The sequence below is a fragment of the Camarhynchus parvulus genome, chromosome 1, assembly GCF_901933205.1.
Source record: "Camarhynchus parvulus chromosome 1, STF_HiC, whole genome shotgun sequence".
Taxonomy (NCBI): Eukaryota; Metazoa; Chordata; class Aves; order Passeriformes; family Thraupidae; genus Camarhynchus; species Camarhynchus parvulus.
Genome location: NC_044571.1, coordinates 79,084,134 through 79,103,111, shown reverse-complemented (window position 1 = coordinate 79,103,111; position 18,978 = coordinate 79,084,134). Strand labels below are relative to the sequence as shown.

The following is an 18,978-nucleotide window of genomic DNA, read 5'->3' as shown; positions in this document are numbered from 1 at the left end:
TTACAGGCTTAGGCAAGACCAGAGAAAATATCCTGGAAAGATGGATTTTGAGATGTGACAAAAATGGGATCCTATAGATTAACCCAGAAGAGGCACATCAGATAAGATCCAGCAAGGGTTAATCTTGTGGGAGAACTAAACAAACAGGCACGACTTACTGACAGGTAGAAGAAAGCTGAGTTTGAAAGTAAAATGCAAAAATTATAGAAAGTAAGGATCACTACTCTCTCTCTTAAAATGAAACAATGGCTGTGGGAGATCTGACAGCAGAGTAGCAAAGGAAAACTCCAATGAAGATGAGATTATAATGACTTTTTAGGCTAACATCATCATGACTTTGGAAGTGTTTTCCTATATTTTCCTTGAAAAATTGATCAGAGAATACTTAAAACTGTTCCAAAAGTACCAAAATACAAAACAGCAGGAAGAATTTTGGATTTTTAAACATTTTCATGCGCTGTTTAGTTCTGTGCAAATCTACTGCTGACTGTTTTAGGATGGACTATGATGCACATTCTATCTAATCTAGTCTCCTAAATACTAGAATTAATATTACCTCAGATTTCTATTGTGGACAATAATCACTTTCAATCCTCTGCTGCTCTCTGCTAGTGAATTACTGCATATGGCAGTCATGCTGAGCCAAGAACAGCCAACACTCCATGTAACTGTCTTTGTCCTGAACAAAGCAACATAATTTGGGGTCAAACATTTCCCCAAAACACATGAGGAAATATCATTATGGTTTTAGAAAGGAAGCACATAGACACTGAAGTCCCTGAAGTCCCTAAGCATAGTGATGCCCCCAGACAAAAGATTTCATCAGGAGTTACTTCAGTTACTCAAGCATTAATTTACCATGCTAGTGTGATGTCTGAAAAAGTTTTTCACTCATTTACACAACCCAAGCATAGCATTCAGCTGAATACAAGAAGATCAAACATTGTGCAAATCTAGTTATCAAGTTCCTTCACTCAGAAAACTAATGCACAATTAGGCTGCAAAAAATTCAGTTCAACCAATGAAACACTTCCTTTTTACAGGAACTATCTCAGAACCAAGAAATTATTCCATGTCCTTAGTCTCTTCAACTGAGTCCACTGTTTCCTTGCCTGTATCCCAAACCACACTCTTTCTGTCATGCAATTTTATGGACTTTTCAACATTTAGTGACCTCAAAACAGCAGTCCTTGAACTCACTGGTTCCTCCTAATTTCTTCCTTACTTAGCTCAGAGCAACAGCCAGTTCAACACACAAGGCCAGATCTGGGATGAAATCAGTATGTTATTAGAGAGAGATAAAGACTATATTATAACCCTGTAATTTTGCATGAAGAGGCCAAATAAATGTTTCACAGCTCATTTAGTTCTGGCACTTCCCTGCAACTTAATACTGTACTTTGCAGCATTTTTAACACATCCAGTTTTATGACTAAGCACAATTCCCAAAGTTTTGTGAGGTTTTTCCCTAAAAATTTGAAAAAAAAAAATCAGAATTCCACTACATGGTATGTTACTGATGTGTCATCTTCAGGGTGCTAAAGATCTTAAAAAATGCTCTCAAAAAGCTGAACTTCTCAGCTTTATCAGCAAACAATGAAAGAGGACACTTTTGCAGAGAACTCAGCAAATATTCATGAGAAAGCTGATAAATTTTCCCTCACTAAAAAAGGTGGTCAGGCATTGGAAGAAGTTGTCCAGGAAAGTCTTGGAATCACCACCCTTTTATGTGTTCAAGAAATGTGTGGATGTGGCAATTGGGATCATGGTTTATTGATGAACATGGCAGTATTGGTTGATCTTGATAAAAATCTTTGCAAAACCAACCTTCACAATTTCATGATTCTATGAAATGCCAGGACTCTTGACAGGTCCTCTGCTGTCCAAGCAGGGAATGCAAAGCAACTATGGCATGAAAGGGAACCATGTTTTTTTGAGCACAGGGTTCTTTTTTCTAACCCGGTGCGTTCCTTCCCTAGCCTTGCTGCAGTCGCCCCTCAAGATTTTTGTTCCAGCTTTACTGGTCTTCTCCAGTCTGAAAGACTTTCACCCATAAGTCTCGTATTACATCCTGACAGAGTTAACCAGAACTTTTGTCACCAGTCTAAGTTTCTTTGGTGCTCCTGGAAAATATTTTTCCTTAGGAAAAGCTTGACTTGCTATTCAACATAACTGAAGATGGGATCTTGCATCACAGTGTCTGGGAAGCCGTAATGTAATGCAGAAAAATCTCAGTATAAGTTTCCACCAGTTTCAATAGGTTTAATTTGCACACACCAACACGCAAATATGATCAGCAAAGTACAGATTATAATGCAGATGTATCACTCAAGGTGTGCTATCAGTAATAGTTTTACTGTGCTTTTCCTTTATTTCAGTTCTCCCCTTCCTGCCCCCCCACTCCCTCTGTCCACCTTCCCCATCCTTTCACTACCCCAATTCATTAGAGATTTAGGCTGTACCAATTTTTGTTCTTTGGTGCCCTCTACGGGACTGATTTCTGCAAATAAAAGTTGCCAGGATGAAACAAACCAGAGTTCTCCCTCAGAGAAGAGCAAGCACAGGGCAGTCCAAATCAAGTACATTTGGAAGTGGAACTTCTGAATTGTCAATGACTTTAATCCACCCATCCACTGGGTCTATGTTGTAGGTCTCTGCAGCTACTGCTTTTGCAGCAGTTGCCTTCCTGTAAGAGCTTTCAATGTTTCCTCAAGAAAGCAAAAAGTTTCCTGAAAAACATTTTAGGGTTTTTTTTCCCCCCAATCTACAAAAGCCAAGGTCAGTAAATGTTCAGTCTCATCTTTTGCCTAAGGCCACCGCATATACATAACCAGCTGATCAGATAAGCACTTGATAAGAAAGGCTTTAATTTAAACTTGCATTACAAGGCATGCATTAAAGATCTCATTTCAGAAGGCCAGCAAAATGACATCAGATGGTATTTTTAGCTTCAGAGACAGATTCTGAAGGTAGGAGTGCAGTTTTAAAGGCTTTTTTTCTTCCCCTCACAACATACAAATTACAGAGTACCCAGCTTCCAAATACACAGATTTGCCTAATTCTGACAGATCTTCATCCACATAAATTGGAACACTTCTTAAACACTATATAAATACTCATCCACAAGGGGATGAAAAACCCAAAGTATCTTCTATGTGCTAACTGCCCAAGGGGGAACTCTTCTTCCCAATTAAATTAAGGTAAGCTATGCCAAGACACCTGTTGCCCACCTTATGGAGAGAGTAAGAATCCATATGGATAATTAATGCTCAGCAACGTACCACACCTTATTCCTCACTTCACTACTCACAGGAGCATACACAGAATCAAAGAGTCACAGAAATGTTTGGGTTGGAAAAGATCCTCAGGATCACCAAGTCCAACCTTTGATCAATCACCACCTTGTCAACTACACCATTGCACTGTGTGCCTCATCCAGTTGTTTCTTGAACACCTCCAGGACTTCACCACCTCCCCACACAGTCTGTTCCAGTGCTTAACAAACCTTCCCATGAAGAAATTCTTCCTGATGTCCAACCTGGACCTTCCCTGGCACAAGTTCAGACTATGTCCTTTCATCCTGTCACTGGCTGACTGAGAGAAAACAACAACCCCCACCTGGCTACAGCCTCCTGTCAGGCAGTTGCAGTGAGTGATGAGGTCATTCATGAGCCTCCTTTTCTCCATGTTTAACACTCCCAGCTCCCTCAGTCACTCCTCATATCACTTCCTCTCTAGTCTCTTCCCCAGCTTCACTGCCCTTGCCAGGACTCACTCCAGCATCTCAGTGTCTTTCTTGAAGTGAGGGGCCCAGACCTGGACGCAGAACTCGAGGTGCTGCCTCACCAGCGCTTGTGTGGATACAGGCCCAATGAGATTCAGACTCATCAAGCTTTCTGACAACTGACTAACCACTGCCCCCTGAGCAGAAAACACAGCAGAGCACATTGGTAGTGTCCTGGAATTGTGAAAAGAAGATAGGGCACCACAAGCTCAACGTGCCTGTTTGAGCATCCATCCTGTGCGGGCTGACCCTCCATGGACCACGTGCTCAGACACACAAACTGCTGACTGCAACTGCCAACTGTGCCCTGAGGAAGGACTAACACCCACCAGGATCCCATCAACAGAATCCCACTGTGAGAAAGAGCTTGGAAGGACTGGAGAGCAAGAGACAAAGCAGGCACATGAAAGCAGAAGCAGCGTCACAAAAGTGCCAGGCATGGTTTTGTTTGCTTTTGTCAGTGATGGATGGCAGCAGGGAAGAAAAGGGGCAGCTGGGTTTTATTGAAAGGTTTGGGGTTGTTTGCAATGTGTAAAGGGGTTTGTGGTTGTGGGGATCCATTTGCAATGTTTAGTCAACTTCAGCAACTTCAGGCATAAAACTTGAAAGAAAGAGATGTGACCAAATGCAAAGTATTCACAGAAGAGCAAGAACAATTTTAAGATTATATCATGTCTCCCCTCTATTAGATAGAGGGGAGACAGCACAAAAATATTCAAAAATATAAAAGATGTCCACAAATAGAAAAGAATAAATTACTTATAGCTAGAACATGAAAAAAAAGAACTTACAATATCAGTAAGAAATCTGAGGCTTCTATAAAGAAGCAGCTGTCTAACAGATAAAGAAAGCATTGGAACTGACTACTGAGGAAGCTGTAGAAATGTCAATGTCAGGCATTTTTTGGAACAAAAATCAGGATTCATTTAGATACAGTGGATTCTGTGAATAGAAGGGACTAAACAAGAACCTAAAAAAAATTCCAGTTATGTGAAAAGGATAAAATATGCCCAGGAGTTTGGCGAGAAAAAAGGAAGTCAGCAGAAAGTCTAGCAAAAAAAATATTTCTGGGACAACTGGCTCCTACACCATTTTATGCCTTATCTTCCATCATTTCCACAATTAATTTTTAAACTCAACAAACAAGTTACAAGGAAACATACACCTTCACAAGAGCTGAATTTAGTTCACCTTGCCCACTGCGCCCCTTTTAACCAAAAGCTTTATAGCAAATAAAAGTGAGGGAAAATGAATCTAAACCCATAACTGCTTTCATATGGCAGCATTACTCACTTGTTTCACATTTTCTGCCAAGAACACAACATAAACACCACAAAATCCCAGCTGTGTTATCACTAGGAAAAAGTCCACAATATACCTGAGGAAGAAAAAACAAACATACATTATACTTAAGATCCAAACAATTATCCCATTGCTACCTAATATGCAATTACTGCTCCTTTTTAGAGTAGTCAAAATGCTAGACTCAAATGCCACATTAATCTCATAAGCAGTGCAGTGCAGGTTCCTCCCCTGTCAAAACAGGGTGGTGATCATTGCAAGAACACTGTGGCTCAGACCGCTTTAGAAAAAAGTGATGCACAATGGTGGCCTGAAGACAGACTGCAGTGAAACTCTGCTAGAGTCAAGCACAGAGCAGAGATCTGTCCCAGAGAATGGATTTGCTGCAGCACAGGTCTCTGGAGACCCCAGTGCCCATTTGAGGCTTGTACCTCTTTGGTGCAATAGAAAATTATGTATCAGAATATTAAAAAATCCATCAGAATTATGTATCAGAACAAACCAATTTTCCTTCTAATTGAGTTCTACTTCATCCCTATGAAGTCATCACAACATACCTTAAAACACTAGCTCACTAGCAAGATGCTGCATCCTTGAAAGTAACAGGAATTTTAAAAATTCTTCCCCAAGTGAGGTAAAAACCATTTTAAATTAACACTGAGCAATGTGTCTGTTTCAGATTCTCAATTTCACTACTGTGCAGTCATACCATAAACTCTACAAACAGCAACAGATGGCAAAGAAAAAATAATGTGGTTTTTTGGTAAAAGAGAGATACAATATTTAACAGACACAACAAGCCATTTATATCTTCGTGTCATTATTGCAAAAACAGTAAATATTTCTCCATTATTTGTATGTTGTATTTAAACAGGAACCAAAGAATTGTTTTGCTTTGTCTCAGAATACATACATCAAAGTAATTAACATTTGCAGGGTAAACCTGCAATGCAGAGAAATGTTGGGAAAAGAGAATGAAAACTTAAACTACTTCATTGCATTAGACAACACAGAATGCATTTCTGGTTACAACACATCTCTTCCTATATTACTAAACAGAATTCATTTTCTTCAGAGCTCTTGTAGAACTGAAAATTGATATAGCTAATAAAGTCAGATATCTTCCCATTTCACCACTACCAGCTGGCAGGAAGAAATAACACTGTATAAGAGCATTTTTAAGGAAGGTAAAATCTTAGTAAAATAGAAATCTCCTAATCATTCCAAGTGTAGCCATTAACTTTTAAAAATGAAATTTACTCAATTAAATTCTAGTTCGAGCTTACCGGCCCCAAGAAGCTCGTTTCTGAAGAGCAGTCAGGGGCCCCACTTCCATGGCACAGCTGACTGTATCACTATATCCCAGGGAGGACTTCTTCATCCTGATATCAAAAAGTGTAGAAAAAACAGAGTTACCAGAAACTATGGCGACCCAGAATCCTACTTTGAAAATGCTGTTGTCTTCCACGACTATACCAGGTTGTTACCTGTGACAACACTCTGCTGCTGAATTTCAGAGGTATGGTTTGGGCTTCTTTACCCCAGCAAGGGCTATTTAGCTCTCTGCAAGCATATGAAACACAGAGCTGCTTCCCCCCAGTTCAACAGTACTAAATGAGTTTCTTACAAAACAAGGGTTTTTTTTGATAAACTACTCCAAAATCATGTTCTTGTCATATGACCTTAAGAAATTAATCTGAAATCTAAAAGCTACAAAGAACTTAAACAGAATTCAACTCTTGATGCACAAGCAGTTAATCACAATTGATTCAATGATCTTATTTCAGTCATCAACTTTAAAGACCATTCAAAACTACACAGGAAAAAATCAGGAATGACAGGGTCTGTTCACAGTACAATATCATATAAATCTGGTAAAATAGATTTTCCAGCTACAGGGACATTAATAGTTTTGTGATTCTACTCAGTTCAGAAGTTCACTGCACTCTGAAACATGAGACCCTCCCACTGCTTCTCTTTAACACTTGACAGTACAATAAAAATATTTAATGAAAGTCACTATTAATCAAAATTCTCTGTCAGTCAAACCTGAGTAACTGCTTGCCCACAGTACTGCACATGTCACTTGGAGGAATATTTAATACTTATCTGCTCAATAGTATCATTTTAACACTTTCCTTCAGCACTACATATTCAAAGAATCAAGTTGCCACAATTCAGAGACAGAGCTCACATATAATCTTGAAAGACATTACCAGTATTTCTTACTTTATCTTTTACTCCTATAAAATACTTATAAACTGGGTATTCATAGATTATTTACATTTTTCAAAGCTATGAAGACTCAGAAGCTCTATGAATATAAAGAAGGACTTAAAATAAGCAATTAAAACTGTCAAGAGAAAAACTTGATTATTTGCCAGCAGGGAAGAAGGTACTGGGAAAAACAAGTTAAACCAACCTCATTTTGTGTTTGAACAGAAAACAAATATGTTTTTTTTAATGTGTTGCACAAAGCATAGCTATCATTACTAGGTGCACACTAAGAATTTGAGAAGATTCTAAACTGACAGCAGAAACTGCTACAGTACCAGAGTATTTTGTAGACCAAAAATCACAAAAAGAAAAGAGGAATTAAAAAAATTACTTCAAACTCAGCAACTGAATGAATAGCTCCACATTTACCTCTGACATAGAGAGTGGCTGCAACGTACCAAGATGCGCATACAGTGAACAGATATAACTCCTATGAACACAAGGCTGATTGGTCCAACCTGGTATGGGGAAAAAAAAAGGGATGACACAGGAAATACAGACACTTTCATGGAAGTATGCTGGGGAAAAATCTTTACATGAAAAAATTTCACATTGTAGCAAACAAAGTAATAATTAAAAATTTTTCACCCTCAGCAGGGTGCTGCTGCTGATGTTTCATGTCATCCCTTATTTTCAGTTCACTACTTAAGAGAAGGTTAGTCAGGGGTCATCAAGCCATAAGTACCAAATGAGTACTTCACTCCTCTGTTTCACTTGCCAAAAAAGTTTTTCAAGAAAGAAGACTGCACAGACTGCACAATTCAGTAGTTTGAACCACTTGAATGGCAATGACAGCAAAAGTTACAAGCTCCAGACAACTATGAAATTAAATAATTGCTTCAGAATAGAAGCTTGACCATAAGTTTTCACAGAAGGAACTTGCCTTACACCCATGTAATTTTCACTCTCAAACTGAACAACCTGTACTATGGAATTACAGGATTATTTAGTCATAAAGTGAAAATTTCATTTGATTAAATTTACCCTGACCTAGGAAATGCATTGTTTGGTACCAGGTATAAAGAAGCTTGGCTATACCCCATTTTTGCAGAAACACTAGATTGATTTAACAAACTGACACTTCATCCTAAGACATACAATCCGTCTCTAGAGAAGTCTGTACAAAGATAAGACAACCCCATAGAAACAATTCCCATGAGACATCACAGGAGTTTGAGTGAATCAAAATACTTCTTTTTTCTGACAAACTTTTTGTTTGGACCAGAAAAATACTTTGGCTAAGCAAAAATGCAACTCATGTAACAAAGTCTTCAGGGTGAAGCAGTAACTTCCTAGAAAACAAAAAAATCTTAAATCTTCAGTATTGATTTCTCCAAATTATAGAGAAGAAATGACACAACTCTATCAATATGGCAGTGACAAATAAGCAGCATTGAGATTTTAGTTTTTCAGGACATATATCTGAAAATCTTTCTAGATGATTTTTCTAGTCTATGAAAAAAGAATTCTTACCACAATGCCAGCATTTTTTATTGCAAGCGGAAGACCAAGAAGTCCAGTTCCAATGTTTCCCTTGAGGAGGTGAGTCAGTGTTTGTATAAACCTGAGGATAAAATGTCACATTAGAGGTACACATGGATGGGGTAGAGGGCAAAAACAAAACCTCACCCTTTCTCTATAATAAAGTGATAAATTTCTAGTTTCAACTTAAAATTTACAGTGGTCCAGCTAATTTAAAAGGAAGTGCAACACATTCAAATAATGTTGTTATTCATCCTTACATGTGAGCACCCTCAAACAGAACACACAAGTCTGATCTTCAGTTCTTTACTCCAGCTTGTGAGATGTTAATTTCTCAGCCATTTCATAGTTCTTTTCATAGTTCTAATCACTTTACAACTAGGAACCTTGAAATATTTTACAGTCAGTACATTGTTAGCTTCAAAAGAAGTGAGAACCTACTCAAAATGGGCTGTTTTTTGGGAGAATTATGCAAAGTCCTTAAGCATACCACAAAACTGTTCTGCAGGTCCAAGAAGACCCTTTCAGAGTTCAGAAAACTGCTCATAAGAAACAAGACAGAGGCAAGAAATCTGAACAAGCTTAAGACTAACACATACGTAATGCCGTCTTCATTATCAACCTGGTAGTGCGTCTTAACTGGCAGGAAAGCATTTTCATGCTCTTCATCTGAGATACCATCTGAGTCTTCTTCATCAATTAAAGGCTTCATTACTTCCATGCCTGTACAACAGAGGTAACACTACATTAGCATTAGAAACAAGTTTACAGTTCAGAAGTAAGACCTGATTCAAACTTCCCATACAATGAGGTTTTAACATGTGCCTAAATACAAAGAAGATTTAAGCAGATATATAGAGCACAAGTTTGCACAGGATAGTCTCTCCCTTTAAGTGGCACACCATCTCATTATTATTATTATTATTACTATTATGGCCAAAGACTACAGTTTTTCATTAAGAAAAGCAAATTTCTATCATGAAAATGTCACTGGTTTAAATCACTTTGCAAGCTAATGCAACATAAAGCATAACAGAAAAGTCATCCATCATTACAAAAGGGTGAGATTTGTCTTAAACACTGGTAGCTACTTCCGAATTAAACACTAAGTTTGCACTCAGAGAGGCAAGACAGATACCACAGAAAGTATCTCCATTCACTGAAGAAAGAACCAAAATATAGGAATCAGGTTGCATGCTTTGAAAGTTGCAGTTTCCTGAACCTTTTAAAGTGGCATAAAATTCCAGCTAAGTAACAGCACCAAGTAATAGCAAGCAGTCAGTAGTGAGCAAAATTGCCTTTCAGGCAGCACTAACATCTTATGCCAGTTTAATGTTGAGGAAATTATAACCATTTTAAATTACTATAGTTAAGCAAAGCAAATCCTGCCAAGAGCAAAAAGATTATTTACCCTACACTTGCCTACCACAGTATCCGTTCATAAAATATGTTGACTAAGTCTCAAGTTCCCTGTAATGTTGACATTTTGTATTAAAAAAAAACCCAATCAAACAAACCACACTACATTTACGTTACAAAGCAGGCATTGTGTGTCAGGGTTTTGGTGGTAATGGGGCTACAGGAGTGGCTTCTGTGAGAAGCTGTAGGAAGCATCTCCCATGTTAACAGAGGCAATGCCAGCTGCTTCCAGGACAGATCTGCTGTGGGACGTGTCCAAGCCCATCAGTGATGGTGGCAGCACCTCTGCAATAACAGAGTTAAGAAAGGAAAAAAAAAACTGCCAAGTAGCTACAGCTGGAGAGCGGACTGAGGATATGTGAGAGGAACAGTCCTGCAAACACCAAGGTCAGCACAGAAGGAGGGGCAGGAGGTGCTTCAGGCAGCGGAGCTGAGATGCCCCTGCAGCCCCTGGTGCAGCCCATGGTGAGGCAGCTGTGCCCCTGCAGCCCGTGGAGGACCATGGGGAAGAAGAGATCCACCTGCAGCTCCTGGAGGACCCCACAGTGGAGCAGGTGGATGTCCAAAGAAGGCTGTGACCTCAAGGGAAGCCCACACTGGAGCAGACTTCCTGGCAGAGGACCTGTGGCTCCATGGAGAGAAGAGTCTTAAGTCTGGAGCGGGTTTGCTGGCATGGCAGTTTGTGACCCCATGGGGACCCACACTGGAGCATTTTCCAGAAGACTTTCTCCCATGGGAGAGGAACATGGAAACATGTTCCACACTGGAACATGGAAAAAGTGTGAGGAGTCCTCCCACTGAGGAGAAAGAAGCAGAAGAAACAATGTGGTGAACCGACCACAGTCCCCATGCACCCTCTCCCTGCACCACTGGAGGGGAGGAAGTAGAGGAATTCTGAGCAAAGTTGAACCTGGGAAGAATGGAGAGATGGGTAGTGTGACAGTGGTCACAAGGGTTCTTGGACTGGGGAAGAGACGAGAATGTTGACTCCATGTTCAGAAGGCTTGATTTATTATTTTATGATATATATATATTACATTATAACTATACTAAAAGGAAAAAGAAAGGAAGGTTTCCAGAAGCTGGTTAAGCTAAGAATAGACAAGAATAGAATGATAACAAAGGCAGCTCTCTCGGATTCTGTCCGAGCGAGCTCAGTTCTGGATTGGCCATTAATTATAAATATCCAAGATGGCCCAATCCAGACAGACCTGTTGCATTCCACAGCAGCAGATAACCATTGTTTACTTCTGTTTCTGAGGCCACAGCTTCTCAGAAGGAAAAATCCTAAAGAAAAGATTTTTCATAAAGAGATGTCTGCAACAGGGTAGAAAGTTTTTTAAGATTTATTCTTATTTATTATTACCCTGCTCTGATTTGACTGATAAGAAGTTTAACTATTTTACCCAAGTCGAGTCTGTTTTGCCCATGACTGTAATTGGCGAGTGATCTCTCCCTGTCCTTTTCTCAACCCACACACAAGCATTTTGCTGTATTTTCTCCAGCTAAGGAGGGGAGTGATAGAGTAGCTTTCGTGGACACCCAGAATCCAGCCAGGGTCAACCCACCATAGCCATTAAACAAATCATTAAGGTTTATATGAAGTCTTGGAGATATTTAACCCACTAGCAGAGCACTGAAGCCAGTGCTAACAACTTCTAAAGAAAAACTGTAGAACAACTGTAAAAACCCCACAAAGCAGAAAGCAGCTTATCCAAGTCATGAACATTAAATCATATTGCTCAAACTCTCCTGAAAACACCAAAGGGTTGTCAAAATTTCGTGTCTGAAAAGCTGAAAGTCAGTAATGAAAGCATTTGACAGAAGCAAAGATGCCCAGTCAAGAGCAAAAATCAGAGGTCAGAGACTCAACAAGAAAATACACTGTAAAGCAAATTTATACTCAGAGATATTCCAATTATACAAGTCAGGGTGGAGTTCACCACATTTCTGTACATGGCACATAGCCTATGAATGGATCAAAAGAAGGATCACCAGAGTTCCCTCCCTCTGCTCCCACAGCATTGTGCTGACTAGTTCTTGAGGATGCCATGACCATCCTTCCCCCTCAGCTCTGAGTCCCTGCTGGGCACATTTGACGCTCACAAAGACCTGCATACTCTAGTTCTGGAGTAAAAGTTTGCCTCCTCAGGGATCAGAAGGGGCAGGAAGTTTCACCCAGTGAGCAACTGATTAGGCTGTTTTCATTCTTTAAAGTATTGATTCTAAACTAACAATCTAAAGGAACAAGCCAAACTACAAGCATGCAAGTCTGTGATCACATGAAATTCGACAACATATAAAAAGAAATAATACTTAAATTAATTTTCCAGTTTTGTCTTCATCACATTTTGTGGGATGCTCTTCATAATGCTTAACAATAATGACAACACACAGCAAGTAAGGCTCTTATTTAGCACTAGTAGAGGACCAGCATGACCCACAGGACCAACAGCTTTAGTGAGTACCAGCAACTGCTCAGTTAAGGGAGAAAAGTAAAATTTTCTTCTTTCATTGCAACCTGAGACTGGAATGCTTGGTATATACATACATCTACACTGTTTACCATGCAGCCAGATGACACATAGAAGACTCTGAACTTTATTTAGACATCCCATTTTACTTTCTCCCAACTTCCTGACCCATCTTCTGATCACCTTTGTGTAGTCCTTTAAGAATAGATTTAGATATATTCAAGCATTCCCCTCATCTTTCAAGTAATTAATTTTTTCCTAACACAAGCTATTTTTCTTCTGAAAAGTCATGTTCCCATGCTTAAAGCCATCTAGTCATCTCAGGGTTATTGTTATCACTGTCCCACTACCCCATTCACCCACCTTCTCAGAAATGGCTTAAATTAGACCCGAGAATATCCATTTCCAATATGCACACTAAGGCTTGGAGTTCGCTGTTCCTATTCTAATGTAACAATGCATTTGAGAATATATTCCATTAGAAGTTTTAAAACACAGGCTACAGCAACATCATCAACTCACACTGTCATAACTATACAGGTTATGACTTAGTACAGGTTCCTCTGAAATACTGCATTATACAAAACATTCCAAGAATGCTATCTGGTCTCTATCCTAGCCATAAAAATGCTCTTGAGTTGCTTCTTTTCCTCAGCACTCCTCCTTCATCCCATGACTGCTCTATGGTTTTGGCCTAAAAATGTAAACTCGTTAACAATAATGGTACTGAGACATAAATGGGAGGTGTGGATCATGCAACTTTCTAAGCATGGGTTTTCATTTGATAATAGATCTCTACTGTTGGAATAGTGTGGTTGTGTCCCACAGTCCATACCCACAGTGACATCCAGGTTTGTGTAACATCCACACTGAATGGGTCCAAACTTGTACTCTAAAGCACATGAGACAAAAAAGCTTCAGCTTTCCATACTTGGACCTAGCCTGAAATGAATTATTCTGGAACATCCACAGTCATTGCCAGAAAACTGGCACTGAATACCCCCACATTTACTTTGATTCCTTCCTACAAAGGTCCAATATGTGCAATTTAAACACAATCTCAAACTGCACCACAAGAACAGCACATGCATGTCATACCTGAATCAGAGATGAAGTTGTCTTGCTGTTCTCACAGAGCACATGGTACAGAGCACACCTCAGCCAACATTAGATCCATGCTCCACCAAACTGTCCTGGCCGTACCCAAACACACTATGAATAATCCAACCCAGTGATCAGCCACAGAAGCCACTGAAAATTTTGCATTATCATCATTCAGCACAACTAAAAATAAGGAAATTCATTTCTGCACACCCTTTTGTTTTCACTTAGATGAAGAACCAGACAATTTTCAGCCCTGTCCTTCCATCACCCAATATGAATTTCTTTCCTCCTTGTTCCACCACAAATATCTTTTCAGATCAAATGCTGTCTTCTGATTGTCTTTAACAGTTAATTAAACTGACATGTTTCTGCTTTCTTCTGTGAACATCCACGCAAGCAGGGTGCCAAAAAGCTCTGCATCTACTGCTATCAACCAAGGCAACACAAAGTGCATTTCATCTTCTGCCAGCCTTATCACTGTTCAACTCAGCAATGTTGAAACTAATTCCTTAAGCCACTGGAGAGATAAATCTCTGATTCATTACAGCTGCACATCACACTATAATCATGCATAAATGTCAGCACTGTATCCTCAAAGACCCAAATTTCAATCATTAATCAGCCCCCAGTAACACAGAGAGATTAAATCCATAGTGTTAAAACTGTTATAACTATTACTCCCAATTTTGTGTCTTCATACGTACTTTTCTATCCCCTAGAATTTGCCAGCATCTTGCCAACACTTATGGACATACTGCCAAAGAAACCTTTGAACTATCACTAAATTTACTTAATTCTCAAGATTTTCGAGCACACTGAAGAAACCCTCTAGTTCAAAAGTTCACCAAAGAAATTAATTTTCACCAAGAACTTTAGTTAATTTTACTATATTACTCAAGCAATTAACACTTCCAAATTTAACTGAACCATTCAGCACCACAGGAGATGAAACTCATCGCCATAATTTTCATTTTATGGAAGAAACAGTGACAAAAGAATAAAGGGGTTTGCCAGGCAGGCATAGCAAGCTAAAGGAGATATTAAAAATAAAAGCCAAGTTTGATCCTCTAATGTTCCTTTGGAGAAGGTCACGCCCCAGACAAATTCATGTCTAAAACCCCTTTTCCAAATCCAATTTAGCAATATGGTCTGGTTTTCATTTGCTTGGGATTTTTGTCCCTTCAGGTTTTTGAAGTCAGTGTCAGAACTGGATTTGACATACAAGCATATAAAGATCTGGGGGACAGGATGCAGCATAACATTGTTTGTGTCAGCTGGTTTTACTCATTTATGGGAGAGGAAACATGCAGGTCTTGTTGGAGCAACACTTCACACGTATATTAAGTGCTCAGCAAAAAGCAGTAGGCAAAGGAGGTCCTGCACACACTTCACTGCTCAGTCAGCTTCTACACAAGAACATGCCCATAGGGCCAGAAACACTGCCCAAGATTCACAAACTGTGAACTGTGTTTATTAAATAGAGGGTGACCCAGTGTCTCTGTAATTGAGATAAAATTCAATTTAGCAAGCAGCTATTTTGACTGGGCCAGCATGCTCCATAAAAGAGAAAATCAGCACCACATCATCTTTACACTAGCCTAAAATGCAGGTTTATGCTAATATTTTCCCACAGGCTATGAAAAGTCATATTCATGATCCTGGGGGCATACCCAGTTTCTGTCACCAACCAGGGCTGGCTGCTCTTATGGGACAAAGTTAGTGACTGAATTATGAACAAGCAGATACATTCAAGGAGTCTTCACTGCAGTGTTAACAGAGAATAAACATTTATATCTGGCAGCAGCCACACCTGTGACAACAGGAGAGGCTCAGTGTTCCCAGCAAGTGCATTCAGTTGCCAGTTGATCCGTGTATTACCTCTGTCCTGCGGAGAGACTTTTCAATTCAGCATTCAGAACCAGGGCTCTCAAGACAAATTTAATTACAAAGAAAACATTGTGACTAATTATTTTCAAAGTAATGCTCAGTTACTCCCTCAACCACAGAAGGAAATAGCTGTTTAGGTATTTAGGTACTTTAGCCTACAAATAACCCTCCCAGCACTTCTCCAGAAGACATCTCACTGCACAGTAACAGCTTTGTCCACAAAGCACACATGATCAGCTAAGTCACACGCCTCTACCACCTCCAAAGAAATTACAGAGCAAGACAAAGTGACATGAATGGTACTGCTAGAGGCATGCTGGCCCACATGGATAAACCTTTGTAAATTTTCCTAGCTCGAGGGGGAAGTAACAGATAACACCATTAAACCATAGAAAAGCCAGCTCCCTTTTTATTTTCCACTACAGCTACTCCTGTATATAAGAGACATAAAAACAAACAAACAAAATGCTCAAAATAAAATATATTATTCAGTTTGAAAACTGAAAAGGAAAATCTCATCTGGTTTAAAAATTACTATTAAATACTAATAATTACATTTTCCAAAATAGTAAAAGTGAGCATCAGCTTTTGTTGTGTTTGTCAAGAACTCCAAGCTATGCCTCATGCAATTATTTGCACCTCTTTTATTTCTCTTTGGAAAATAAATCTCGGATCATTTATTTCTCTCCATTACACACTGTAACTTAATAAAGTAGATTTATTCAGCTTTGTGGTAGACTGTATTAATCTTGAGAATGGTTATTTCTAAGCAAATGCTGAAAGTCAATAACGCCTCACAATAAGCAGGAGGAAGTGTTTGCTTTTGCATCATAACTGTTGGATCCAGAAGGCTCATAAAATGGGCACACTTGCAGTTATTAAACCAAAGTGCACACAGGTCAGCATAGCTATTGCACACTTACCGAGGAGCAATTTTACCCCAACCCACAATGGATCATTTATTCAGACAGACACCAGTCTTAAATAATCCACTATCCTGTCTAGACCAAGTCACACATTTCTACAATTAACACGCTCTTAAGTGACAACACATTGGCAAGACTTCAGTTTTATTAAGTATTCAATAGCACTGAACCATGCAAAAGATTTTGGAATTCTTATCAGGTGTGGAACTGCATTTTAAAATAGTTAATAACATAGAAAATCCAGTTTTTAGTGCTTCTGACAGGAAAAACTGTCCTATATGTGAACTTCTGGGGGTAAAAAAGAAAAAAGCCCTAAAATTTCTTTCAGCCACCTTTCCTCCAAAGTGACAATCTCTCAATGCAAGACGGATCAGCCCTGGGGACAACAAAATTTGAAGCATGTCTTCCAAGTCCTATCATTGCCACGGGACAGGACAAAATCTCCAGGTTACAGTGGAACTGTAATCCTCAGATTCCCAGCAGGGGGAACGAGGATGACTGGGGGACTGAAGCATCTCTCTTATGAAGAAAGGCTGAGGGAGCTGGGCTTGTTCAGCCTCAAGAAGAAGCAGCTTAGAGGAGACCTCACCAATATATATAAAGTATTTAAAGAAAGGTGCCAGGAGGATGGAGCCAGGCTCTGCTCAGCGGTGCCAACCTCTAGGACAGAGGCAATGGGCAGAAACTGATGCACAGGAAGATCCCCCTGAACACGAGGAAGAGCTTATTTACAGCGTGGGTGACCGTGCACTGGAACAGGTAACCCAGAGAGGCTGTGGATTGTCCCTCTCTGGGAATACTCAAAAACCATTTGGATGCAATCCTGTGCCATAAGCTGTAGAATGGCCCTGCTTGAGCAGGTAGGTCAGATCACATGAACCCACTATGGTCCCTTCCAACCTGACCTATTCTGTGATTCTGGAAACACAGCTCTGAGATGAGATCTTCCATGTGTCCAGCCTAGCCACAGCTATACTTTATAACTAAACCTACTACGAGCTACCTTGTCCACCCACGGGCAGAAAAAACTGAGAGATTAACATCTAGGTGTCCTCCATCAATTAGATTTAAAGGTGGTAAGAGTAATATACTGTAAATACAATAAGTACAATACCGCTAACACATAAACACACATATGCCCCGGGAAACCCCAACCCAGCCTTGCAGGGCAGATAAATGCATCACCGATGCAAAGAGAACGTGTTTCCATGAACTTCTACGGAGGCCGTGACTTCACCAAGAAACCGAGCACCAGTCAAGCGCGACTGACGCCCGGGGAGCGGCCCCCGCCGCCCCACAGAGCCCCTGAGGGCTGCCCTGCCCTCAGCCCGCCCGGCCCTGGTCCCGGTCCCGCCGGTCCGGCCCCGGCAACTCAGCCCGCACCGCCGCCTCCGCGGCCCCGGCGAGGCGGAGACACCGCAGCGCAGCGCCCACCCCCACTCCAGGTGAGATGGTTCATCCCGCCCGCCTCGGTGCGCCGAGCGCCGCAGCGCATCCCCGGTGGGCCGAACCATCTCTCCCGAAGCGGAGGGGGGTAGGGACCGGCCGGCCGGTCCCGGCGCTCACGCCCCCTCCTCCCCGCCCCGCAGCCAGCCGCCCTCCCGCCGCCGCCGGGCAGCACGGCTCGGGTCGCCTCACCCAGCTCCTCCCTGCCCGCGCCGGCCATCGCCCCACCGGGCTCCGCTCGCCCTTCCGCCGATGTGGAGCCGGCCGGCGCGGCGCATGCGCGCGGCGGGAGCGACCCATCGAGGGCGGCGGGCGGGCAGGCGGGCCCTGCGCGGGCTGAGGGAGGCGGTGCCGCTCCTGGTGCCGGTCCGCCGGCTGCTGCTCCGCGGCAGCACCCGCCCCTAGAATCGTGGAGTATCTCAACTTGGGAGGGACCCATCAGGGTCTTCAACGCCCTGCTCCATGTAGGAGCATCTAAAGCCAAGCCGTGTGACTAGGAGCACTGTCCAGACACTCCCTAACCGTGACATCATTGCCATCCTTAGGGATGCACTTCGGGTTTGCTGCGACCCAGCCGTGCTGGCCCCATAAAACGGTGCTCCTCGGCAGGGCTGGGGAGCCCGGCTTTGGATGGGGCACTGCAAGCTTCGAGCCATAATTAATCGGCAAAGGCGACAAACAGGGATGAGTGTGAAGAGTTCAGCCGAGCTGGACGGCTGGAACGCTTGGAGATTAACCACTAACCTCCCCACCTTAACCTACCTGTTATGCTAGTTGCTCTGCAGTATTTCTTCTTTCCTGCCAGTATTTCTTCACTACCTATATCTATGGCTGATTTGACTTAAGTAATAGCGTTTCCAGCTGCTGCTTTCCTACA

General features: G+C 41.2%; 1 protein-coding gene across 1 annotated transcript in view; it reads right to left on the bottom strand.

Annotated features, from left to right (window-relative positions):
* The window catches only part of SLC36A4 (solute carrier family 36 member 4), an 89,343-nt gene extending 70,942 nt beyond the window's left edge, over positions 1-18,401 (bottom strand). The window contains 7 exon segments of the mRNA XM_030945207.1: positions 5,078-5,162; positions 6,373-6,468; positions 7,733-7,821; positions 8,837-8,927; positions 9,445-9,568; positions 18,294-18,377; positions 18,380-18,401. Of these exon segments, the coding sequence (XP_030801067.1) occupies positions 5,078-5,162; positions 6,373-6,468; positions 7,733-7,821; positions 8,837-8,927; positions 9,445-9,568; positions 18,294-18,377; positions 18,380-18,401 (591 nt within the window).
* Between the last annotated feature and the right edge of the window lie 577 nt (positions 18,402-18,978).